General features: G+C 36.5%; 1 protein-coding gene across 1 annotated transcript in view; it reads left to right on the forward strand.

The window, feature by feature from the left end:
• Positions 1 to 26416, forward strand: part of LOC121332814 (PARP1 binding protein) — a 39467-nt gene that overhangs the window by 2950 nt on the left and 10101 nt on the right. Inside the window, exons 3-9 of the mRNA XM_041398632.1 lie at positions 5587 to 5814; positions 6687 to 6794; positions 8239 to 8409; positions 9965 to 10119; positions 20473 to 20656; positions 24797 to 24975; positions 26168 to 26249. Of these exons, the coding sequence (XP_041254566.1) occupies positions 5587 to 5814; positions 6687 to 6794; positions 8239 to 8409; positions 9965 to 10119; positions 20473 to 20656; positions 24797 to 24975; positions 26168 to 26249 (1107 nt within the window). The remainder of the gene's footprint in view (positions 1 to 5586; positions 5815 to 6686; positions 6795 to 8238; positions 8410 to 9964; positions 10120 to 20472; positions 20657 to 24796; positions 24976 to 26167; positions 26250 to 26416) is intronic.

The raw sequence follows: 26416 nt of genomic DNA on the forward strand, positions 1-26416 counted from the left end.
ATAGTATCCATTTTGAAGTTCACAGTCTTAAAGCAAAATCTGTCTGGTTTATTTTGTCCAGCAGTGAATCTTCAAATAAGATGCAGAATATTACAGTTGTAGGCATGTCCCTTGTTAGGTTTCTGATTTAAATACAATAATTTTGAACTGTTAGCAATGTAGAATGGAAATCTATTTTGGTGAAGTCAATTGCTGCAATAAAAATAATTTTATTAACAGGCTATTGAGAGGCTGTATTGAGAAAAACCCAACACATCCAACATATCACAAACAACCAAAATACACTTCTCTTCCTTTAGAAGCCTGGACAATTTTAATGGATTTGGTGTTTTAACTGGTACCTGTATCCACAGTGGAAGTGAAAAATAACAAAGCTTTTAGGAGAACTCTAGGACATTTTAAAAGCTTCATAATCTATTAACCTTAAATTTCGCCAGAATAAGGGTAGCAAAAAGTGTGATAAACCCTGATCAAACAGCAGGGATGAAAGAAAAAAAAATCTATGCTCTGAATCCCTCTGAAAATACTTTGGTTTGTGGCATGGTTGTAGCTGTGTGGCATAAAGACAAGTGGCATAAGATCTGTGATGGAAGCAAATACCTTTCACCTAGACTGATTAGTATAGGTCTAAAATCTAGGAACATTTTCAAGAAGAACCTTTCTCAAGGTTTGAAATAGTAATAACAGTTTTCAAGACGAAGTTCAGCTGAGAGTAATTGCTTTAAGTTGACTGTACCTGTGAATCAGCAGGGGTAGAAAATGAGTTATTAGGTCAAATCATCACTTGTCATTTTCAGCCTATGGCTGTTTTAGCTACTGGCATGGGAAACTGAAGCGTATAAAACAATTATTTTTCCAGAATCTGTGAGTTTAAGTTGTCAGACTTAAATGTGCTGTAAATCTCTTCTCAAATGAGAACTTTGATACTGGAGGAAAAACTGCTTCATTGATTTTAGAAATATATCTTCCCTTTTGAAATTTGTTTGTATATTTCTGATTTTGCATAAAAGCAGTTTTGGTATGTGGTTTAGTTCTGTTCTGTGCTTCCATGAGTGCATTTTGCGTGTTGACTGAAGAATATTGTGTTCTGTTTGGTGTCTTGTATTTCTTCAAATTATTTCCATAATTATTGTTTCCATGTTGGAAAATGAAGAAATATGGGGAGTTTTACAGTGTTGCTCCTTTAAACTATCTGTCTCCCTTTTGGTAATGAGATACTCCTAACTAACTTTGTAGCAATTTTATGTGATATGTTGCTTGCAATATTTTGTGATGATGTTACTAAGAGAGGTTGTCTTGGCTGTTCCTCAGCATGATTAATTTTTCACAGAATCACAGAAGAGTTGAAGTTGGAAGGGGACTCTGGAGGTCATCTTATCCAGCCTACCTCAAGTAGGGCACCTGTCCAGGTGTCTTTGAGATTGTCTCTGAGGATGGAGACTCCATAACCTCCCTGGACAACCTGTGCCAGTACTCAGGCATCCTCAGAGTACAAAGGTGTTTCCTGATGTTCAGAGAGAATCTTCTGCATGTTTCAGTTTGTGCCCATTGCCTCTGCTCCTACCACCTTAACAAATCTCCTGGCTCCATCCTCTTTGCACCCTCACTTCAGATGTTTGTATGCATTGAGGAGATCTTCCCTGAGCAGTCTTTTCTCCAGACTAAACAGCCACAGCTTTCTCAGACTTTCCTCATGTGTGAGGCGCTCCTGTCCCTTAAAGACTCTGTGGGTGGTGTGTGAACTTTGTTGGACTTCTCTCCAGTGTGCCTCTGTGTCTCCCTCATACTGAGGAGTCCAGAACTGGATGCAGTACTTCAATCTGGTCTCACCAGTGCTGAGTAGCCTTCTCTACAAGGGACAGGCCCTTCTTTAGAAAAGAATTTGGAGTAATAAATATTTCCCAGCATTTTTTTAAAAGAGGAAATTACCTATTGAGGCCGTTCTACTGTCTTTCCCATAACCTGTGTAATCACATCCTATCTGTAAGTTAGTTTTGTGTATTTTTGTTTTGCTTAACAATTGAGGTTGTTTGAATTGTCTTAAAACTCTCGCTACCTAAGTCTTGATGCATCTTTCCTAGCTTATCAATAGGACTTTTTCTTCTCCCTCCCACTCCTCCCTCTATAGTATTACAGGTGTCTGTTTTGAGGCGTAGAAGGGGAAGCAAGGATGTGTGGAGGTTTGTTTTTTTGTTTCTAACCAACAGGGTTCTAAATTTTCAGTCTTTTGTTTTTATTACCACTGTAATTGATAGGGTTGGCTTTAAAAAGTGCTGGATTGTTGTTTGGGTGAGTACAGTTTTTCTTTTCCTATTCTGTGATTCTCCTGTTGCAACTACTGTTCCACTATCCCATATGTATAGTAGCTCTCTAGTAATCTTTAAACAGAGCATCTACTCTCTTGGGCCCTGGTACTTTGTTACTTTGTCCCTCAACACTCCCCCTCACCCACAAAAAACCCTAAAGTGTTCAGTGTCCATGCCATTGTCATTTTATTTATTATTTTATAATATTGTAATTTCTCTAAGCTTAGGCTATTGACCTGTAGCTTCACTGCTTCTGCACAGCTGTCCGATGTCCACGTGCTTGTGTTCACATGAACCAGTTTATCAGTCCGTGCACAGCTCTATCAGCATGATGGGAAACTTATTAAAAATGCTTTTTCCTACCCTAATGTGCTTTATGTACTACAGTTGGGGAACTCCTCTGCTGTGTGAGAGTGTAGGGAAGCAGGGACAGCTCAGCAGGGCTAGAGGTGACAAGAGTGCAGTTGCCCAATGTCTTGGTTTGGAAAGAGAGGTGTCTGCTAAGGGAGGCAGGATCCTCCCCTGAACTGGAAACCCCCTCCCTCCAAATTGTTATAAATTTAAAATTAAGGGGCTCTCAGGCAAAAAATATGGGAACAGGAAATAACAGTTCTTTAATATGGAAGAAAACAAAAAGATAAAATGAACAATGCAGTAAACTGAAACAACACTGACAGAGTCAGAACATAACCTGGCACCCTGTTGGTCAGGATGCTGGTAGCAGTCCAGTTGGAATTGTGGCTGAAGTCCTCCTGGAGCATCAGGTGTGGTTCTGTTGGAGCAGGGATCCTGTAGAAGGGTGGAATCTTCCTCTGAAGATCCAGTGGAAGAGGCAGCTGTTCCTCTGGGAATCCAGTGGGGATGCTGTTCTGGTGTCCCAAGATCTCAGATAATAACCAGTTGGGAATGCTTGGCTCCTCCCTCTGGGCGGAGCATCTCACAATGGGTTGCTGTAATTCTTATCAGTCATGCAGTGACCTTCAGTGGCCCCTTATCAGCAGTTGTGTCCCCGGAGGGAGGATTGGTTGTGGAAGAGATAAGGAAAAACTGTGCAATTAACAGAAGACAGCTGCCATACCTCTAACAGATGGTAGATAAAATATATATTCCTTGGCAATCTAGGACACCCAACTCAAGGACAAAGCCAGAAAACAATGCTGCAGTCTAGGACTATGCCTGGAAAGAATAGACCCAACACAGACGTGGTGCTTCAGCACAGCAGTCTTTTACACACATATTCCTAAACTGGTTGGTGAGCCTTTGTTTGGGGAAGGTGGAAGCCAAATATTTTGATGCTGAAATGCACAACATTCTGGTTTTTGAAACAATTTGCTGTCAAAATAGAAATTAATTTGCTATGTAATTAGCACTAGAAAACTTGCAATACCTTCAAAATAGTAAAAAATGGTGTCTTTAAGCATGAAATGTTGCTACTGGATTTCAGACATTCTAAAACCACAGTCCCCAGGTAACTTAATATGATGTATTACCAGGAAGTGAAGGTACTTTATATACTATATTGGTTCGATTCCTATGAAATTAAATACTTGCTTTGCCCATAATAGAATGAAAACATGGGACTTTGAACTTCCTTAAGCTATTAGCCAATTGACAAATGCTTGCTGCAAAACACCACAGTATTTTTAAAATTAATTTTAAAACCAGTGACTTGACAAAATGACTGTGTAAGTAATGGAATATGCCATCACAGTAAATGCTTGATCACAAAGGTTAATATCTGGAATGCAATATTTGGATTTAAAATATTTTTGCAGCACTAACATAAACTTTGGTAATCTCTGCAGGCCCTTGATCTGGTGAGGAAAGGTTTTGATTTATTAGATACCTTATGAAGTTGTACTTTAACTTGGTACTCGTGAAGGATTTTGATTCAAAATAAAGTGAGAAAACAACATTTTTCCCCCATCTACTGCTGCTTTGATCTGTTTAAATTGAGTTATAATATGATTACATATTTAATTCTTTGAGGGGCTGAAATGAAAATCAGGTGCTTTTCAGAAAACACATGTGCAGTTTTAACATTCTGGTGCTATGTGGAATAATATGTAAGTTCATAGTGCTGATTTGTCATAACCCGTGCACAAATAAGAAGGCAGAAAAGTGATCTGCAGCTAATATGTGTGCGTGTTCTTTAATTTTCTCTCCTTGTTCTTCACCTAGGCAATATCAAAATAGTTGACTGACAGGATTTTAGGATTGTGTAGATCTATTGAGAAAGTTGTGCTAAATGTGTTAGAACCCAAAGGAGGGATATTTTGGGCTGTAACAATGTAAATTATTAGAACTTCTCATGTTTTCTTATTTTAGGTGTTCTGTTGCTAATGGTGTTTATAAGTAATTAATTTGCTTAATATGGAAATGTAATTAAATAGAATTAAACCTTTGCTGTAGACAGGAGCCATCTACCTGTATGGACAGTGCAAGACAAGGCTTGTAAACTTGGTCACACAGCATTTATCTCATGTTATGTGGTGAAAAACACCTTTTTTTTTTTTTTTTGCTGCCACATATTGGGGAGTGCTTTAGATACCAGAAGTGTGGACAAAAGTTTACCAACAGGAGCTGGGAACTGATACTCAGTTTAAAGAGCAGGATGTGGACAAAAATGAGGAGGACAAGTTGTGAAAGAGAAGGTGGTGAGAGCAAGTGGTTGGAGGAGATGGCAAAGAGGCACATGGAACAAAATTTGATAATTTTCACCAGAAGAATGTAGTCTATACTGTGTAGTTAATGTTAATTATAGTAGTAGTAACAGAGGGATGTGCATGGCTTTAATATATTTATTAGAACTGTGTAGCAGCATTGTCAGTGTTATGATAAAGTATAACTGTATTAGCACAAGAAAGAAAAGCTCCTTTTTTTTTAATTGGCATATGTTTTCCCAGTTTACTGCTTGAAACAAAGTGAGGGAGCCATATTTACTCCCTTTGAGAAGTGAATGCCTCCAATGCTGAAAACTATTTCTGCAAATAAAGAACTTTATGTAAGGAGTAGTCCTGCAACATTCACTATTTTCTCTTGAGTGAAGTTTAATATACATGCCTGGTATTTTAAAGATCAGGAAGAAATACTGACAGAATATAACAAAATTCAACTGTCAATGCGAAGCTGTAAGTAAGACTTTGTTTCCGGCCAATTTAAATTATAATGATTTTCAGATATATGTTTGTTGTTTATATATTTGCATATTGTTTTAAATTTGTTTTCAAAACTGTGCTGAATATGAAACATATTTTTTTGCTTTTTTTGCTTCTGTTAGCGCCGTGGAGACTTCACAGTATCACTTAGTGATGTGTTGGAAACATGGAACTATTTGTTGCATGACAAACTGGGATTGTATGAAAATATGAAGGAACCTGAAAATTATGCTGATGTGAAAAAAGCCTATCATGCCTTCTTAGCAAGAAGCAATATGTTAGATTTAATAGACATATATCAGAAGTGCTGTAGTCTTGGACTTTTAGCTGAAGATGAAAGTATATACCCTGTAAGTATTATGTTTGTTTGATCTCATATGTTATTTTGGCAGATTTTTGGTTCCAGTTGTGGATTTATGACATATCTAGTTACACCCAGGAGGTCTGGATTATTCACAACTTTGGGGAAGTCCTTGAGTTTAAATTACTACATTTTGTAAAGGGATTTTAAATTCACTCAAAAATTATTTCTCTATCATACTGCTGGATAGTGAGGTCCCACAACTCTTCTATGAATAAATGACTCCTTGCCATAAATTGGAATGAGAATAATAATAATAAACTGTAGAGATTTGATAAAACTGGAACAAAGCTTAGGAATTAACATGTCATGGAGTTTTAGTTGATGTGCAGCCAAAATGTTTTTAATGATTACCCTTTTGAAAACACCATGCTCTTTATAACAAAACTTCTGTGTAATATATGTATTTGCATGTTAGGAGTTTTTTTCAGACGTCCCAGTTCAGTCACTCAATTACAGCTCTGTTGTAGTTTATTCCGGGTCTTTTGTTTATTTGGGGGTTTTAATGTGTTTTTCTTTTCCTCCTGCTTTTCATGGGGAGGACAGAGAACTTAGATGGGTCAATGTGCTCTTCCTGAACTTGGCATAACATATTAATGTTCTCCAAAATGTAAGCAGTGAATTTTAGTGCAAGTGTATAACATAAGTGTTTGAGATAATTTCTAAGTTAATTTTCATCTTACGCTTCATTTCTCTACTAGAGCAGTTGTACTTTGAAAGACTGAAAGTAAAAGTAGACTGTAAGTACTGTGCTAACCTCAAACACTAGCAAAGTGGCAGATAGGTTACGCCAGGTGTTAAACCCACTTTTGCTTTCTAGTCCTCCTCATATTTAAGTTTATTATGATCTCTTTATTAAAGGTTCAACTGTTGGAGTTTATTTCTGGTGTAATGAATGCACAAGAAAATAATGGTTCTGTTCTTTCTACTCCTACACAAATCAACAGACAGGGCCAGGAGCATGTGAAGGTAAAAGTTATTTTTGTCTCTTGTAATGTTCTGTATCTATTGAAAAGATGAAATATAGCATAGTTTTATTTTTCAATGATTGTTATTCAAATGTGGCTGGGTTGACAAAAACCAACCTGCATATCCAAACTCTGTATCACTTGAAGTATATTGTAGGTGTGTATGAGGCTATGTGCTGAAATTTAGATTCTGGAGAGCAGTCCAGCATGACAGGCACTTGATGTAGAACAAATTTTTCTACAAATACACCATCACTCAAACGTTGTTTTGACTGCACATTAAATAACTGAAGTAATCTCCTTTGATTTCATTTTATTAGCTTGTAGTCCCTTACATATGCAAGAAATCTGAATAGCCACTGTGATGGTAGCTGTTGCAAAGCAAACAAAGTTTGGCTGTCCCAATAGAGGACTTGAGGACTCTCTCCCTTTACCATTTCAACCTTTACCAAAATAAGAATCTCTGGGTACTTTCTAGCACTATTTGAAATGTTGGAGCTTTAGTAATTTCCAGACTTGATTTTACCATAAAAAATGGCAATTTCAAAGCAATCTTTGGATATAACTCAAAATATTTCTGGACAAGAAAATATTTTCTGAACTGAGGTTCTCCCCTAAACAGCGCTTCTACCACTAACACAGTGGCTTTCTTACTGCTTTGACTTGTGCAGTAAAAATATTCCTTGCTCTTTTTTCCTCCTCTGAGGACTGTCTTTGTGGACTGTCACATGTACATGTTTGGTTTTGTAACTATAGTTTGTTGTTTACGTACTGTGGTATGAGAATATATTCCATAGCAGGTATAAATTTTTTTGTTGCATGTTCTTCTCTTAATGGCCTTTTTTTTTTTCTTTGCTTGCAAGAAAACTGCAAATTCTTCTGTTCTGGGGCTGTTGTTGTCACAGGGTCTTGAACAGTGCTACAATATTAGCAATTACGATGTTATATATTGGTTATGTGGGTGGGGCTGGACCACAATTTATGTCCAAACTCAGTCAGTGGAGTTTCTTTGATTGAAATCCCCTGGAAGTTAAAAGAAAAGATTACTGAATCTGTGGCAGAGCTGGCAAGTAGTTTAAAATCTTAGTATTTTTGAAGTTAATGACAAACTCTTACATGGTTTAATGGTGCTAGTATTTGCTTTGAGATAGAAAAGGGATATCTGTGGGGAGGTTTTTAAAGAGAAATTTATAACCAATTTTAATAACCCTCAAACACCTTGTGAATATTCAAGTACCATATATGCAATTCTAACTTATTTGTCATGTTTGTTTTCATCAAGGCTTCCAGAATCCTCATGCGTAAAGTAGCATTTTGAAATGATGCAAGATGAATGCTTACTCTTCCAAAAACTACATCAGTACATGTCTAATTAACTTTAAAATAAAATACAACATTATTTTCAGCAGCAGGAGGACCAATTTGTGTGATGTTTTCTCATGCAGGTGACAATCCTGGCAAAGAAGTCTGTCTGTTCATATTTAAGCCTTTTGGTGAATTCCAAGGATGATCTGGCATTAGCTCATATCCTAAATGTTCCTGACAGAGGACTTGGTAGAGAAGCCTTCACTAACCTGAAACATGCTTCACAGGAGAGAGAAATGTCTATTTTTCTGGTATGTGTGTCAAATGAATCTGCCTGGAAGTCAGGGCAAATAAATTAGATCTCCAAACAGAGAATATAGCTTTAATCTAATATGCAACACTGGTGTTTGCAAGCTGAGTCAAGCACCACCATGAGCAGGATTTTAAAGCAACAAAGACAATAGATTTTGTGGGGAGAAATGGTTTCTTGTTTGGTCATGGGATCTCAAGGTGGACAGAAAAAATAGTTTCTGTGTGTATCTCAAAAGTTCTAAAATGAGATCTTGCAGTAGTTGTCAGCACAGAACCATCTCAAAAACAGAATTCTTTTTTACCTTATTTTAACTTTCTCCAAAGAACCACTGTAGTCCCTCATACTCAAAATAGTAATTAAATTTTGCATGCAGTGTAACCTCAGTGCAGACAATAGCAGTCTGAGTTAAAAGTATGTAGTCACTGAAGCAGCTGGTTTCTCAAACTTTTATGTTGAATAAATATGGAAAAGTTGTGAAATCTCAGTTCCAGGTTTAATTATTTTAGCTCCTAATGCTCTGTTAATGTTGTATAAGAAGCTGTATGTGTTTGGACTGGATTTACCACGTCATCTTCACAGTTGCCAGAGGGGAAACTTCTCTGCTGTGTAAAGAAGTCATCTTTTCTGGCGTCTGTGTCTTGTAGAAATCCTGAAAATGAGAGTATTTTCCATTGGGAAGGCAAAGTCCTATGAATTGTGTACTTGATCCATAGGAAATCTTTAGCACAAAGACAGGAATACTGGCGGGTTTACTTTCTGTGCTAGAGTAAGTCTAGTTTTTCCTCTTTCCAGCCCTAAGACCTTTATGATTTAGCTCTGCACTCTGAAATTAAAATTTGTGTGTAGAATTAACATTACTGCGTCTGTGTCAAATGCATTGGATTATTATCCTTACTTTAACCTTCCTGGATAAATGCTAGGGTTTTTGTTCTTACTGTTGCCTTAAAATTTTGGGGGTTGTACTCTAAGATATGCTTTTGGCACATCTTCATTATCTTAGAGCATATAAAAATATATGGACACTTTCAGAATGACAGAAGCCTTAGCTGTCATTATTTCTGATAAGTTTGAATATACATTGCTTGCATCTCTGAAAATTGTTATGAGCTGAAGTCAACTTTTACATGTTTATGTTAAAATTGTCCTTGGGTCACAGAGAGCCCCCTTGAATATAAGAGTAGTTTTGTGAGGCCAGCCAGGAGCATTTGAACAGCCACAAAAACAAGAGAGTTTTGTGTGATGATTTAGTAAGATTTTGTCCTAAGCTTTCAAAAGGCTGATGTAAACAACAAATTAGTTTGGGGTTTTTTTTTTTTTACTTTGGCTTGTGGGTTTTTTTTTTAATATAATTATTCTATTTAAGTATTGATCTTGCCAAAATTGAGATGCACAGAGCTCGTATTTAGGAGCTGTTGTTTGATTTCGGCGAAGCTATTTATGCTATCAGCCAGCTTTTACACAAGTTGCAGACCTGTAGGAAAGGCTCATTTTAATGTATGCACAGCCCATGTCTGTCTATAGTTTGATATTTCTGGCTAATTTTCTCCTAATAGATGGCAACATCTTTTATCCGGACCATAGAACTTGGAGGAAGAGATTCTGCATCTTCTTTGTATGATCCTTTAAGAGCCCATGTAAAAGGGCTTTCCAGCTTTGTTAATTTTATTGACAAGCTGCAAGAAATTGTTGGTGAAATATTAAATACAAGGTAATATATTTTTGTCTTGGTGAGCCTCTCCTTTTCTTGTGCTTGAACAAAAAGAACAAAAGAAAATCAAATAATGTACTTAAAGAATTCAGAGTAAAATTTTTAAATGTTAAACCTTATTTGAAAATGTAATTGAAAAATAATTGGGGTAAGCTTATGAATTTTTGAGGGGTGTTTTTTGTATTGAATTTTTATCAAATCTGTGTATGTATGGTGGTTTGGTTACTTCCCTAGTTGTAAATCAAGTTACAAAGACTTCCAATTTGTGAGTCTGGTAAGTACCTAAACTGATATGTGCTTTACTTCTTGCTGCTTAATTCCTTCCTTTTGGTCATTTAATTCTCTTTATCCTTATGTAAGGAGTCTTTATTGCTGCTAACAAATGACAGTGTTGGTAATTTAGCCTTTTCTTTCTTTCATTTCAGCTGTATAAATTAAGCATAAGAATTATTTCTTAGGGGGCCTCTGGTGGAGTTGCTGATTTTGATTGTGTTTGAAGAAGTGAAGTTAGTCTTTTGGGCAGGCTTATAAATTTGTGATTAATTAGAGAAATGTAAATGTAACACAGAGGTTTGAATTGGTAAGTGCTGGCATTATTAGAGAGAGAAGAGCTATTTTCTTAAGCTTCATAGAAATTAATAATTTTGTCATTTATAATCAGTAATTCTTCCATACAAAACTTGGCTAATCAGCTATAATAGTTCTGTCCTTGATACTAAAGAATCATTTTTTTTTCGAAGTTTGAATTGAGTCTAATCCTCACAGTGGAAAACAAAATGTTATAAGTAAGCATTATTTAAGTTAATGTTCAGTTTCCATTGAAGCTGGAAGTGGGAATTATTTCTGAAGTTGTTTTGCAGTTTTGTCTTACTTTTTTTATTCTGCTTCTTATTCTTTCATTTCAACATCCTGGATGCCAGAGACATACTGTCTGTACTGGTGATTAAAGAAAACTATTTGCTCAACGTATAGTATATGCTCTTTTTCCTGTGTTTAAATCATATCTGGCACTGTATATTGATAAAAAAAATGAGAAATGGAAGAATATGTATATGCATGAACTTTTTAGGATGGAAAGACTTTATCAGGTGAATACAGTTCAGAAAAGTACAGCATTTTATGCTACATCTTGTTAATTACTCCTGTGTTTAAAAGAGAATGTTTAAATGTGAGAAAAATCCGGGAGGGATAGTTGCTGGGAGTTATCAGCTTCTCACTGAGTGAATTCTCTAGAGCCTGGACCTGCTTTTTAACATTCAGATATTTGTTGTGTAGCTTTCCCTGCTGCACCTGCTGTGCCATTTATTGTGGGGTGTAAATCTTGTTAATGTCAGATTCTGTGCATTAAATTGGCTGTACACATGTGAGTATTGCTGTTTGTCTTGCTGACCAGGAGTAGAAGGTGGCTGTACTGTGTTGTTTGTAGCACCTCTCGTAATCCACATGGCCTTTATACCCGCACAGTGTAAAATATGTTTTTCATCTGTGTATCTATAGATGTTTTCAAGTGTTTGCTATGTCACATGGATGAGGACTGTCTGTGTGTCCTGCCTGTCATGTGCCAGTTGTTGGGAGTTCCAGAGGATCCAGTTCTGTGCAAAAAAATATTCTCTAGTTCTGTTACTGCTGCGAAGTAAAGACCAGAGCGGGGGAAAGGCAGCAATGCAGCAGAATCCTAATTACTTAATCTATAGAAGCCTGCTGAGAAATCTGAGAGCAAACTAGACAACCTGTCTGCAGCATTGCTCTTTCTCTGATGCAGAGGTTAGCCAACCTGCATTACCCAGGTCTCTGTATTGACTATGTCACAAGAAAAATGCTGTGTTTTTTACTTAATTATTAGAAATCTGTTATTTCTGTTTAATTTTGTTACAGTGGACATTTTATGAAACTTGTAATTGCACAAAATACAAAGTAGCCAAATGGTGGGTCACTGGAACGCATGTTGAAAAGAGGCTTTCTTCATCTGCCTGATTCCTTTGCTTTGGGAATTTGGAAACCAAATTGGAGGTCTTGGACAGTGGTGGGAAGTGCTTTAAGAATATTTTGGACTTAGGAGATCTTGTGCAACCAAGTACCTGCTAACCTATATAGAGTAACAAAAATGTTTCTTATCTCGCCATCATTCAGCTAAGAAAGTGAACGGTAGATTAGATGAACAAAGAGAAATCTGTCAAACAGAGTGGAAGTTTAATGAAACTATGATGGTTTGGTTCAAATATGGCACTTCTGATAGGAGGAGAAAAGGAAAGACAAAATGAAATTTGGTCGTTTCGAGGTGTATTTACTGAAGACAACGTGCCTACAAATCTCTGACATGTTGGAATTGTTTGTCTCTCCTCATTCTCTAATATTAGAAGACATTACTAATCTTTCAAGAATCAGCAGCATGAATATTCGTTAACTTTTGGGGATGCTGCAAAACTTTCAATGCTAAAACTATTTATAGATTTGTACATACAAGGCTTGGACAATGTTAATACAGTAAATGGAGAACTTGGTTCTTCTTTTTTACACCTCTTTCTTGACAAGGAGCATATCAGTGTTGTGTTTGTCAGCAAAATGGATGATTATTATACACCTTAAGATCTGAAAACTCTTTCCTGCTGGTATAAATTAAAAGCTGCACTTCTAATCCATCATTCTGAAAACCCTTTACTTTTAGGCCAGAAGAACTCCTGAAATGACTTTTCCCAAGTTTGTTTAAAAAATGTGACTTTAAAATTGGAGGACAGAAGCTCATTTGTCATGTTGGTTACTGTGCTTGATGGTTAGTATGGGGGGATGTGTGTACATATACGTACACGTTAAAAATCCCCACTAATTTTGTAGAGTAGCAAAGTTGGGAGGTTGGCAGCATGTTTTCCCCTCAGCTGGGCGCTGCCCTCGGCGCAGGCAGCGGCCACTGGGTGTCACCATCGCCCAGCTCACTCCGGAGCCGGGTCCCGCCCGCCCCACCGGAGCGGCTCCGCATCCCGGGCCCCTGCAGCCTCCGCAGCCCGCTGGAGCATCACACAGCTCGCCTCCACCATGTGGATTTGTGCTCTCTGCTTCCCCTCGACAGGGAAAATGCGTTTCTTATACGTTTCCTTTGGGAAGCCGTGATTGCATCTCGAGGCGCGGTAGTATTTGGGGAGAGAAAGAACGTTGGACTCTATCTAGGCTTGTGCTGAATGTTTGAGTTAATTGGACAGTGTTCACACAGCCCTGGAGGTTTGTGGTCTAAAGTTGCTGGAAAGTTGTGCAAGCATATGCAAAACATTGTATATAGGATTGCTTAAATTTAGGATTATAGAAAAATTCAGGTTGGAAGGAACATCAGAAAGTTTTTGGTCCAACATCCCGCTCAAAGCAGGGTCAATTATGGAGTCAGCTCAGGTTAATCAGGGCTTTATCCAGACAAGTTTTGCGCAGTCTCCATCCTTGGAGGTTTTTAATCTCCCTCTTGGCAGCCTAGTCCAACTGCATTTGTCCTCACGGTGAAAAGTTGTGGGCTTTTTTTCTTATATTGAGTTGGGACCTCTCTTGTTTCAGTTTATGCCTATTGTTTTTTTCACTGTCTGTCAATATGAGTCTGGCTCCCTCTTCTTGCTTGCCACCCTGTAGGTATTGGAAAGCTGTTAGTAAATCCCCCTGAAACCTTCTCTTCCGCAGCCTGAACAAGCTGTTCCCGAAGCTCCTCACAGGGCATGTCTGCCTGACCAGCTTGGCAGCCCTCTGCTGAACTTGCTCCAGTTTATCAGTGTCTTTCCTGGACTGGGAGCCCAAAACTGGACACAGTATTCTAAATTTGGTCCAACGAGTTCTGATTAGAGAGGGATAATCACATTCCTCAGACTACTGGCTGCGCTACTGTTGATGCAGCCAAGGATACTGTAGGGTTTCTTTGCTGCCAAGGCATGCTCCTGGCTTGCAGCTTGCTTGCTGAACATGCACCAAGGTTTTTTACACAGAGCTGCTCCCCAGCCTGTATCATTGCGAGGGGTTATTCCTTCCTAAGGCTTTGCATGTCTTGTTGAATTTCATATGGTTCCTGTCAGCCCATTCCTCTTGTCTGTTTAGGTATCTTTGTGTGGCAGCTCTGCCCTCGAGAGTATTGACTGTTCCATCAAATTTGGTGTCATCTGCAAACGTGATGAGCATGTAATTTTCGGGAATTACTGCCAAAAACAATAGGAAAATAAACCAGGTTTCAGGGATAGGCCCCTATGTTACTCCATTGTTACAACATGTTTGCTACCTTCTGAGAGTGATGATCCAACCTGTTAACTCCTCTAATTGTTCATCCATCCGGTCTGTAACATCAATACTCCCATGTTGAGAGTGTTCTCTGACAGTATTGATAAGTGTTGCTACAGTGAAGGGAAATGGCACCCACTGTTCCCCTCTGCTCTGCAAATCCAGTCATTTTGTTAAAGGGAAAAACAGATTGGTGGGGTATAATTTACATTTGATAACTGCATGCTTATAGTTACCGGCTGCCACCTAATCCTTCGTGCCTTCAAAGCCCAGATATGTGTTCGTAGAAGACTTTCCATTATTTTCTTGAGGAACAAAGTGAGTCTGATGAACTGTGGTCCCCCAAACTGTCCTTACGGATTTTATGTGGGTTTTTCTTTGTTTTTTTTTTTTTTTTAATTTTTTACTTTTCTCCATTTGTCAGGGATCTCACCTGGTCATCCTCACTTTTCAAACATAAAGTTGTATTATGAGGGCATTTGCCACTTCTATTAAGGCTCTTAGATGCAATCCATTTGATTCAGTGTTCTTGAACATACTCAGTACCTGCAAGTGAAGCTTGATTTGATCTTTATCCACTGCTGGCAGCTCTTTTCTGAAAGATTTCTCTAATCAGAGTGTTGGTAAAGACTAAGGCAAAGAAGGCACAGAGTACTTCTGTTTTATCTGTGCCCACTTCTGTTTTATCTGTTGCGAAATCTGCATTTCGGCAAAGGTTCCTCATTTTCTTTGTTTAGCAGGTGAAGCTCCTTTAACATTCCTTGTACTTGTCAACTCCAGCTGAGCTTTGGTTTTCCTGACATCCCTAAATGCCCAGGTGATGTTTCTAGATCATTTGTTATCTGTTCCTTCTTCACCATTCTTTGTGAAGCCCTTTTGCATTCAGGCTCTGTCATCAGTTCACTGTTTAGCCAAGCTGGTCTGCTGATATTTCTGCATATTTTCCTAAGTGTTGTGATGGAATGGTCCTGTGCTCGTAATATTATTATAGTATAATATAATTTATGTTATTATAATTAATAACAGCTTGCCTGAGTGCCTTTGCCTTTTAGAACTTTCTTACAGGGAATTCAATGGCTGTTCATCAAGACTTATTCTACAAGACTTTTATAGCAACTCTGTCACCAGACTTGGGTAGCAAAGCTTGGGATGGAGAATATGAAGAGTCGCTAATTTCTTCCAACAAGCTGAAAGAGAAATTTTAGCCAATACAGCAAAAGTAGCAGCAGCAAGATGGAAAAATACTCTAAAACAGGTTTCTTTTTTTGCTGTGTTTTTGTTATCGATATAATAATCTGTGAAACTCCAAAGGGTCTAAGGAAGAGTTTTCACTTAATTTTGATATCTGTCAGAAAATTAGATCAATAGTCATACATGCATTGCTGGAGTGGAATTTTTGAGTAGTGTGAGTGCTTTGATAAAGTTTTTTCCTTTACAGATATATTTAAAATCTAGATAAGTTCACTGATATGATTTTATTGTTGAAATTTTGAAATCTAAATGAACAGGAACTGCTATTTTTTTTAAATTTATGCTTGTAACATAAGAAATAAGCTTTTAGATCTGCTTTAAAAGCACAGTTACTGCTCTGTTAGAAACACTTGTGTAGTATTTCTTCCTATATATGTTTTGTCCCATTCTTCTACCCAGGTAGGTGGAGCTCTAGTTGACATCTTGCTGCTTTGTGTTTGAGAATGGAATTACTGCTGCTCTCTTTCTATAGCTCTAAATTAAAAAATTGCATAACTGAGCAGTTGTTGTCAAGTCCTAAAGCATGTTTTAAATCCATAACAAGGCAAAAAGGCTGTGATCTCCTCCCACCCTGTGATAACTGGGTGTTTGTGATTTCTTTTAAGACACTGGCTCCCACTACCTAAGTCAGATAGTTATATATTTGTCATCTATTTTTTACTTCTGTTGAAGTTGAAATGAATGAATGAAAATGTTGACCTTAGTATAATAGAATTTTGACACATTCTTTTCTGTTCTTGGAATAGATTTCAGGACTCTGTTCTGCTTTTTATCAGGTTTTGAATACTGTCCATATCCTCAACATTTTTTATCCTTGTTTTTGCTATATTAGTCTTTTCCAAAAAAGATGTATTTTCAGAAAATAAATAAAAGTGCTCCTGCATCATAACTTTTCACACTAAGGCCTGAGTTCTGGAGGAAGAGCTCTTGCCAATGTAATTTAGATTTTTGGTAAGCAGAGGAGCCTGTTTATATGACAATCTCAGTAAGAACAAAATAGACAAGGTGTGCTATTACTTCTACATAAGAAAAGATGGTTTGATAAGGAAAATGAGATAGAAAAAGGTAAGGTTGGGACTCAGATGATTTAAGGCAAAAAGGGTTCAAGGGGGCATAAGATCTGTCAGTATTTTTAGTAGAAGAAACCCGTGACAGAAGATCAGATTTGTCCAGTGCCTGAATAACAAGTGGAGATTTTACACTGCACTTTATTTTTTTAAGCTCTTTAGAAGCCCTGGTGCAAATAATGCATTTTTAACATAAGATTCATTTTATCTGTATATAGGCATTTGTTTTTCTCTAGCTGAGACAGGTGAGCTGAATCCTGCTTGAGCTGTCTACTGTTTTAGTGCTAAAAAAGCTGCAGAAGGTAAGCCACTCCTTCTGTCAGTTGGTCTAAAATAGTTGTGAATTTTCATGCTGATGGTCACATCTGGACTTGACTGGATCCATTCATTTGACAATTGCCACTGTACTACTGACTTCAGGCATCTGTGCTTGAACATTCAGTTGGACAGTGGAAGGTGATTGTTTCTAAAGTGTTGGGGTTTTCTTCCATTTGTAATTACACTGATGAATTTCCTTTGGTTATTTCTATCATAGAAAAATAATTTGATTTTCTGGTTGGGTTGTCTTTGAGTTCATACATTTTGAACAAAGAAATGTGGCATGTGACTCTGAACAGAATCATATTACTAGCTTTTAAAAAAATGCTCTTTTACAACCTTTGCCATAGTGGCAACTGAGGACTATATTTGCTGACTGGATTTGGTGAGAGTCCTCCTTTGATACAGTTTAGACTATGGATGTGATACTGAAGCACTTTATCATAGAGTAGCTCATCTCAGTAGCCTGTGATCTGAATGGAACGTCACAGAAAACCTTTTAGCAGGAGCACTGGCTAGAGGGGATAAGGCCTTTCAAATTGCCTTAGACAAATGGCATTGCTTTGTTTAATATATCAAGTTCATTCTTGAATTCAGCTAGTTTTTTTGCTTCTCCTTCAGAATTAAAAAGAACAAAAGTTCTTTTGCTGCTGTAAAAATTATCTGAAGAGATGGCCATGTAATTCCATATTTAAAACAAACCTTTCTGGGCCTTCTGGCTGTTAGGAGCTGCAAAGTGGACAAGTTTCCAACTCTATTTTATTCCTATAAATATTTTTTTTGTGCAATATCAGATATTTTCAAGTTCATTCAAGTTCAGCTGATCTTCTGAGTAATATAATTCTATGAAAGAGTAATATCAGAGCAATCTGTAATAGGGTGTCATCTTTGTAAAATAAACAAAACCCTAAACACCCCAGGTGCTTTTTTACTACATTTTCCTTTTATCATCATGCTTGTAGTTAATCTTTTTGAGACTCACTAGAAATGGATCTAATAACTAGATTTGGCATTTTATATTTATGTATATATGGAGATATATATATATATACACATAAATATATATATGCCTAATGACACGACACAGCTTATGTTCTGGTGTAAAATGGCATAAGCTGTGGCAGGGCATTTCAGTGCTAGTCCACAAACATTGAATCAGCATTTTATGTCTTGGCCTGTCGATCTAAATTCTAGTTGAAGTATAAATAAACTTTTCCTTGCTCCAGTTAGTACTCTGTATATCTGATAGGAGACTGGAGCTCTTTCCTGGAAACGAAGGAATATGGGGAGAAGAGGAGATTAAATGTACTTTATTTCTACTAGCAAATATCTTTAGTTGGTATTGGGCAATAGAGGCAAAAAAATAAACATCGAAAATATTTTTGTGAAAGATTTGTTATTTTTTCCTATTGAAAATCTATGAATCTATAGTTGAGTTACATGCAGAGCAAAGCATTTAAATTAAGGGCATGCTTATGTTAATTAACTGTGCTAGTGCCCAGTACTAGTTGTATAATAATATCTTTTCTTCCAGCATACATATGGGTATATATGTTAAATGTGTGGAAATGATAAATTTATTGCTTATTTACAAGTAAGTTCAACATCTCTGTATGTTGACAGAAATAACTGAACCTGGTTTTCACAGGGAATTTTAGTCAATCCCTTCACATGCCCATTTGTCTTGGAGTTCTAGGTTTAGTTCTCATTTAATACAATACTTTTCTCATTTGAGGATATGATTTTTGAAAATATAAGTTTAGGATTGAGGAAAGCAGATCAGTCTGGCAAGAATCATCAGGAGACTTGGCTGCAGTTCCTATATGCATCTCTGAAACAGAGTTCTTCTTCAACATTTCTCTCCCTGTACCTCTTGACAACTTGGATTTTTTTTTTCCCCTCCCTTTGAACTTTTCATTCTTGTGTGGTTAGATTGAGTTGTGGGGTTTAGAGAAGTGATACAATAGTTTTTTTATATATTTTTTAAACTGTCATTTCCAATGGGTCTTGATGGTTCTTGACCTGTCTACAGAGAGACTGGTGATTTTTCTTTTGGCCAAGTGCATACGCTCTGCTTAAATTTCTTCAGAGCAAAGTTTTTCTGTTTAATGAAGCCTGCAAATATAATGTGAATTGTATAATCTTTAGTCTGTAAAAGTTGAAGTTGAGAATTGTGTGGAAATATTTGTTTTTTTCCTGTGTAAAAAAACCCAACAACAATCCCCCCCTGCAAAGTTTCACATTAACGTCAGGTTTTTCAAGCTATTTAGAGGAGTCTTCTTCAGCCAGAATAAACCAAAACAGTAAGGTCTCTGGCCCAGTTCCCTCCATGTATTTTAAGTGGAAACAATAGAAACAACTATTTTTCCTCTGACTCAATTCCTATTCTTATCTAGTTCTGCCCAATTATTTTGTGTTTTATATGAATGTAGACATGCAGAGTTTCATTTGATGAAAGTTCTCCCAACTGGAATTCTAAGATTTATCTTCAGAATTTAATGTGTACAAAATCCATCTTTATTTGCAGTAGCAAGTTATCCTTCTAGGGCAAGCTGTCAAGAGCATGAAGGAAACCAGTAAGGATGGGGGAAGCTGAAAACAGAGTCATGTCACTCTTGGCTTTATGACCTGGAGTAATGAAGCCACTGCTTTGGGGTATTGGCAGAACTGTCATTTGCAGCATCATAAATGTACTAATGTACATAAATGTACTAAAAAGTCTACTGTAGGTGCCAGTGACAGCTCAGGATGCTGCATTTCTGCTCTGATGTGAATTGCAAACCTCATTTAGGAAAAAAAGAGCTTTTTGGAAGGGATGCATTTTTATGTAGGAGAGCTGAGTGGTTCTTTAAATGCTTTATTTTCTTTGCCCAAGAAACAATGCTAAAACATACATACATACTTTGTTTAGGTACTGGAAAAAAAATTTTAAGCTTTTAACTCAAGGAGCTTATTCTCTTTTTCACAAAATCTTAATGTAGTCAGACACATGTGCTGAAGAAAGATTAATGGAGTGTGCCTTTATAGCTAATAGGGAAGCTCATGTGGTCTAATTACTGTCTATTTAAATAAAACTGAAAGAAGATTGGGATTTTGAAGCACCTTCACAAAGCACAAAAAACCCAGATCTAATGGGATATTAAACAGGAATGCATGTTTGAGTGAAAAATTTTGTTTACACATAACAGTTTGAGCTAAACTGTACATACAGGTTTAAAGAAAGTACCTTTCTTTGGACCTCTAAGGAGACATTAGTTTTGTATTGCAGCTCAGAGTATTACTAAATGCTGAATTCATTACCTTATAATTTTTTTTTAGCAAACTATTGTGTTGGACAATAGGTCTACGCTGCTGTTTGATTTAAAAGATCAAAGCTGTTCTCTCTGATGAGCAGGGAAGGCTGGCTATGTTCAGCATTAATAGGTGTACTCAAGTGTTGCCAAGATTAATGTGGAGATGACCCTGTGCCTATTTTCAGAATCGCAGGGGGGCGAATTCTGTCAACAGTGAAGATGCATTTGATAAAAGGCCGAAGCAATGGGGATCCTTTCTGTCAGGCAGTAGAGGAAGCTGTACAAGACTTGGATTTGAAGATTAAAAATATTATCGATTCACAACAGGAATCCTTGACTGCTAGCACTACTGGAGTCAGTCCAGCACGGGTAATGGGACTTCTTTTGTTCTTTTTACTGTTTAGCTTTATAAGAAAGCAAAAATCTTTTGCCTGATTTGTTTCTTTTAGAAGACTATCTGTAGAGTATAATCTTTTTCCTAGCTGTATAAAGTAGTCATTTCCTTTATGCTGTGATTTTAAACTTGTTGAAAAGACTTCTACTTAAGGATTACACTGTGGATATCAAAGAACTGATTTACATAAACTAAATTTCTTACCTTAAAATTGCAAATAAAATACTCTTCAAAGCTTAATTTGGTTGTGCAATTATTATAAATGTAGATACTTAAAAGTGTCAGATTTGCCATTCATTTCAAAGCAGTAAATGTATAATAAATTTCCAAACAAAAGAACCTCATGAAAGTAGAATTAAGATTTGAGAACACGTATCAGTAATTTTTTATTAAAATACGCAGGTTTAAATTAGTACAGCATCAAGTATTTCAAAGGATAAGGTCTTCAAAGTAATATTAAATATGTAAGAAATCTAAAGCATGATAAAATGTGGAGTGGGAAGGGAATTAAAGCCCCAGACAATCATGTGTAAGCTTATTCTCTTTTAGTGTTTCAAGACACTAATGAATTTATCAATGACTTTGTTTTCATGGAAGGAATCAGGATATTTAAAATTCTGTAAGTCAGGTGTTGAGGGCACAATACAAGATGTGTATTTGTGGTTCATGTACTGTGAATCTACTCCTGTTTAGATTATAATGTTTTTGTGATGAAAAAATCAACCAACTTTAATTATTTTATTTTACATTGTTGATTTATATCTCATGTAATTTGTTTTTCTAGCAAATTAAAAAAAAAATAGACACCTTCATTGTGTTTAGAATTGTTAGGATAATTTGTTTTGTAAAGTCATTGGATTTATGCCAGGGTAGCAGAAGATTTTTAACAAATTTTAATCAAAACTTCAGTATCCTTTTTCATTTTTAAGATAGGTAAAACCAGCCAGACCCTATTGGCTAGTTAAGCTGGTTTAAACGTGTTTCCACTGAGTATGTTGGATATATATTTCATCCTCATTTTCCTATGAGTATTTAATCCCATTTTGCTATGAGTATTTGTTCACTGTATTGCCTTGTTTCCCTTTCATGTCCTTCTACTTGTTTCTCTTTCCCATCAGAGAAAAATATAACTGTCATCAGTTCTGTCTTTATTTAGCTACTTGTATTACCAACAAAGTTTTAAAAAATCATGTAGATCATTATAAGCCAGGTAAAAGCATTTTATTAAAACTTCATTTTTCAGAGAGGGAGATTCACCATTTCTTTTCCAAAATATTTGTTTCTTACTGTTCTCCAGAAGTTCATAGTCTGATGACTCTGTAGAAATCTTTAGCAGTATCTTTGTTGAGGCAGAAGATGGCAAAGATGGTTGTGTCCTGATGATGTGGGGAGAACCTGCAGTGGAGAAGTTCATGGTGGGCTGTATCCCATGGGAGGTATTCCACATAGAGGAGAAGAAGAAGAGCATGAGGAAGAAGCAGCAGGAGGGACAAAGTGTTAGGAACTGGCTGCAATCCTCATTCCCCATCCCCCTGTGCCAGTTGAGGGAAGGAGGTAGAAAAGTTGAGTGTGAAGTTGAGTCCAGGAATGAAAAAGGGATCCCATTATGATGAAATGTCAAGAAATTAATTTCATGAAGTCAAATCTCTTTTGCCTATGATTTGTATGTGAACAATCTGTCCTCATCTTACTCCCATAAGCTTTTTTCAAGATTTTTTCACTTCCTATTCGGGAGGAAGGAATAGAGCAGCTTGGTGTGCACCTGGCAGCTAACCAGGGTCAGCCAGCAGAGTCCTTTGTGGGGCCTGAGGAATTAGGGATAAGGACAGTAGGTGAGAGAGGTAATGGGCAAATGTGGACTGAACATTGGTAGGGAACAGACTAAGTGTGAGGAAGCTTCTTTTTTTGTAATTGTGGAGGGATGAGGGGTAGCATGTGTGAAAATTGTTTGCCTTTGTCAGTATTGTGTTTGTTGTTTTGATGTGGGGAATTCTTTTTGTTGATGCAAGTGAAGTCTTTGAAGATTGTGACAAATTTCTATTTTAACAATTATCCTTAAGCATATGATTCAGAGAGCTGAAGAGTGGAAAAGGGAGCTTAGACAAATGCCAAGATAGTGATACTAAATAGCATATTTTAGTGGAACTTCGTGTGGAGGAACCATTTGGTGTGGATGTTACTAAACATATGGAGGGGTAGGTTGCCTTTTGTAATGAAAAGAGAAAAATTTGAAAAGTCCAATAAGTTTTCCAAATTAATTCAATCTCTGTTAGAAATTAGTGCATCTGTATTTTTCTATTAAGATCTCAGGACAGCAAAGATGAATTCTTTTTTTCTGATCCTTACATAGAGCTTGGGGGGTTTTGTTTTGATTTTAATAAGAAAGCCCCCTGATGCTATAATTTTTCAGCAAAAAATTATCTGTGTTCTGTTTAAATTTTGGATTGATAGAATGTTAGGCTTTTTTTTTTCCTGTGCAAGAGATGAAATAACTTCTTTGAGTGCAAATTTAAAATATGATCTTAAGTATAGAGGTGAAAATTATGCCTCTACTAGCTCCTGGTAAGGCTGCTTCCTCATAAAATGTACCTGAAAAGTGTAACTTCCTTAGAAAAATATTTGCATTTCTTCTGGCAGTGGCAGTTTTCTTCCATCATTGCTCAGTTTTCTTGCAAATACCTAGTTTATAAGAAGATAGAGCTCCAGGAGAAGTTATTACTTTATGCAACAGGAAGCACTATTTTGTGTTGAAGCCTGCATGAGTGATTAATAGGAATTATGATTTATTGCTTCCTAAGAAAATTACTACTGTAAATAGAATCTGGCTATAACTATTTTATTTAAAAATAATTTGATTAATGATTAGGCTTTTAAATAAAGCATGATTTTTTTGTCTTACTGAGATCTTTTTGTTATCTTACCTAGAATTCTTACTTTGCCTTGGACTTTTGTCCATGGTTAGTACAGAGAGTGAGTCTCTGGTGTTGTAATACTTGAGATTTCTGAAAGTTGTTTCTAAAGGTTTTTTCTTTGTGTATCATCAGTCAAGATGATGCCGAGTTTGTACTTTCATTAAGATAAATTCACAATGGCACATGTGACATTTAATAAAAAAAATCTGTGTTATGGTGATGTAATGACTGAAGAGGTTCAGAATAAATTTTGAGGAAATTAAATGGTACTTAAATAGGCCTATTCTATAAAGCCAAGTAACAACCATTTCTGTAATTGCTATTTCTAGCTATTGATTATAACTTATAGTAGCTGACTGACATTTGTTGCTATGGTTTCTTGAAAGCTGCATACACTAATTGATATAATCAAATAGAGAGAAAAATAAAATTTGATCTTTTCAAGACTGTGTTTAAAAGCAGTTAACTGATTAGATAAATGCAGTTCATTGCTTGTCTTGCCCTTCAGAATAAAGTCAGAGTATTCAGTGTTTCTGTGTATTAGTGAATAAGAGAGCCTATAGTTTTTAAATAACTACCATTGTGTATTAAGCCCTAAATTTCTCTGTGGAATTCCTAGTGCCTTTAAAGAAAAATATAGCAACTTTCAAGTTATTTTAAGTCCCACAGTGGCTATGGATTTCTCCATCTGTACTGCTGACTGTTGCATTGAGCACTTCCAGATGCAGATTGTTTTTTTTTTCTTTAAGGAATTCTTTATTCTTGTGAAAAATCGTGGGGAATTCACCCAAACAACAGGAAATTGTGCCACATACCTCCGTTGTCAAATATTGATGGAAATCTCACTTTTAACCAACTGCTTTGGCTGATTGTTAGTCGGAGTGGTTGGACTTCACCAGAACGTGTTTGTGTACCAGAAAATAAAAGGTTCATTTCTGCTGCAGTTTCAGCACAGATGTATATGTTTTTCTGTGTGACTTGTTCATCATTGTATACACATAGCTGTCAATGATCTAAACTTCACTAACTACTTAGGATGTAAAAAATTTTCCCATGGAGAAATTCTGCATAAATTCCCCTTACTGCAAAAGGGAAGGAGGGCATTCTCACACCTTATGCTGATGTAGATTGATTTTGGAGGTGAGCTATTGGTCTGGCTTGCTGAACTTTGCTGTTTTACGTTCCTTTTTCATTTACTTTCAGCCAAAATTGCATTCCATAAATCATGGCACTGCATATTGTGGCAGAGATACTGTAAAGGTCTTGCTAGTTCTTCTGGACGAAGAAGCTGTCAGTCCTCCTACCCAGAACAAAGCAGATCTGCTGTGTGACAATGAAAGCTTAAATTTGTGTGGCATCACCTCTGTTTTGACACTCTTCAGGTGAGTATTAGGAGGTTGCTTTTATTGTGTTAATTTGTTTGTGCTTTTTTTTAACGATCTGAGTCTAACAAAGCATTGATGTTACTTACATAGAGCAAATAGCCAACGTGCAGTCTGCTGTGAGATTAGGTGTAAAGGGAAAGCAATTTGAGAACAGTTTCGATTTTTCAAAAGTTTTCCAAGTCTTCATTTGTATTTTCTGTATTTTCAAGATACTTTTTGATACAGTACATTTCTGGGCTGCAAACTCTATGAAGGACACTCGAAAACCCATTTCTGTGGGCACCGACAAGGAAACTCACCTATCCATGAGCTGAAGAAGCAGTGATGATTTATTTGGTCACTGGTCCTGAGGAATTATCAGTTGTTAAAAAAACAGGATGCTGAGAATTTGGTTACAAAGAGAATTGGTTACAAAGAGGATTCATGAACTAGAACAATAGTGTAGACAGTAACATGATGAAGCTATTTTGAAGCTACGTATTTTGGCAATTAAAATAGGAGAACCATTGCAAGGCTGGCAGACATTTTGCACCGTAGACAACTAGAAATAAAATAAAGAACAAGCTAAACAAACAAAATTTTATTTATGAAAAATTAGATAAAATAAGCTAAATAAATAATGAATTATTGTTGAAGAACATGTTCTCATATGCACATTGATTTGCCATGGCCTTAAACAGAAGTAATTACTTACAAATGCATAGATTAGTTCTTATTTCAAGACCAAAGAATTCCCCTTTATATGCACCATTGATTTTTTTCATTATAGGCATCAATTTTTTTCCTAACTACTTATATTATGACATGTAAGAGAGTGGAAACATTTTGTGTGAAATATGTGGAAAACTATATTGAATGCCAACCAGATGCTATTCAGGAGGGTGTAAGTAGAATGGTGGCTTAGAAGATCATCACTAGCTTTACAAATAATAATAATAATAATACTGTGTCTGCAGAGCTACAATATTGGAAACACACTGCAAAATGAGTACCAGAAATTGGACTTGTAGGTTTGCTTTCTTTGTGCTCTCTTCAGTTGCACACTACACGTGGGTCCTTAGAAAGGTAGAAAATAAGGTAGAAGAGTAAAGGTATTTGCCTTTCTGTTTCTGAGGAACTTGGTGTGGCCCCAGTTTTTATTAATGAATTGCTTTTACATGTTCTAAATACTTACCTCTTTTTAATATAGATCTCCAGCACGATCCAATGGCTCTTCTCCAAAACCTCTTAGACAACGTATTCTGAAATCTATGGATGAAAAAGTAATTAAGGTACTCTGTAGGAATTGCTATACAACTGTAGAGGCATTGTAATAATCGTGATAAAATAATAGCAGCAGTGTTACAATTCAGCCGGGTGAATTTTCATCCCATAGCTGATGAAATGTAATTGTGATTAACCTGCGGAAATTGGTCCAGCTAGAGCAGTATTGTAATCT

This window comes from Onychostruthus taczanowskii, unplaced genomic scaffold, assembly GCF_017590055.1.
Source record: "Onychostruthus taczanowskii isolate IOZ18803 unplaced genomic scaffold, ASM1759005v1 scaffold15, whole genome shotgun sequence".
Classification (NCBI taxonomy): Eukaryota; Metazoa; Chordata; class Aves; order Passeriformes; family Passeridae; genus Onychostruthus; species Onychostruthus taczanowskii.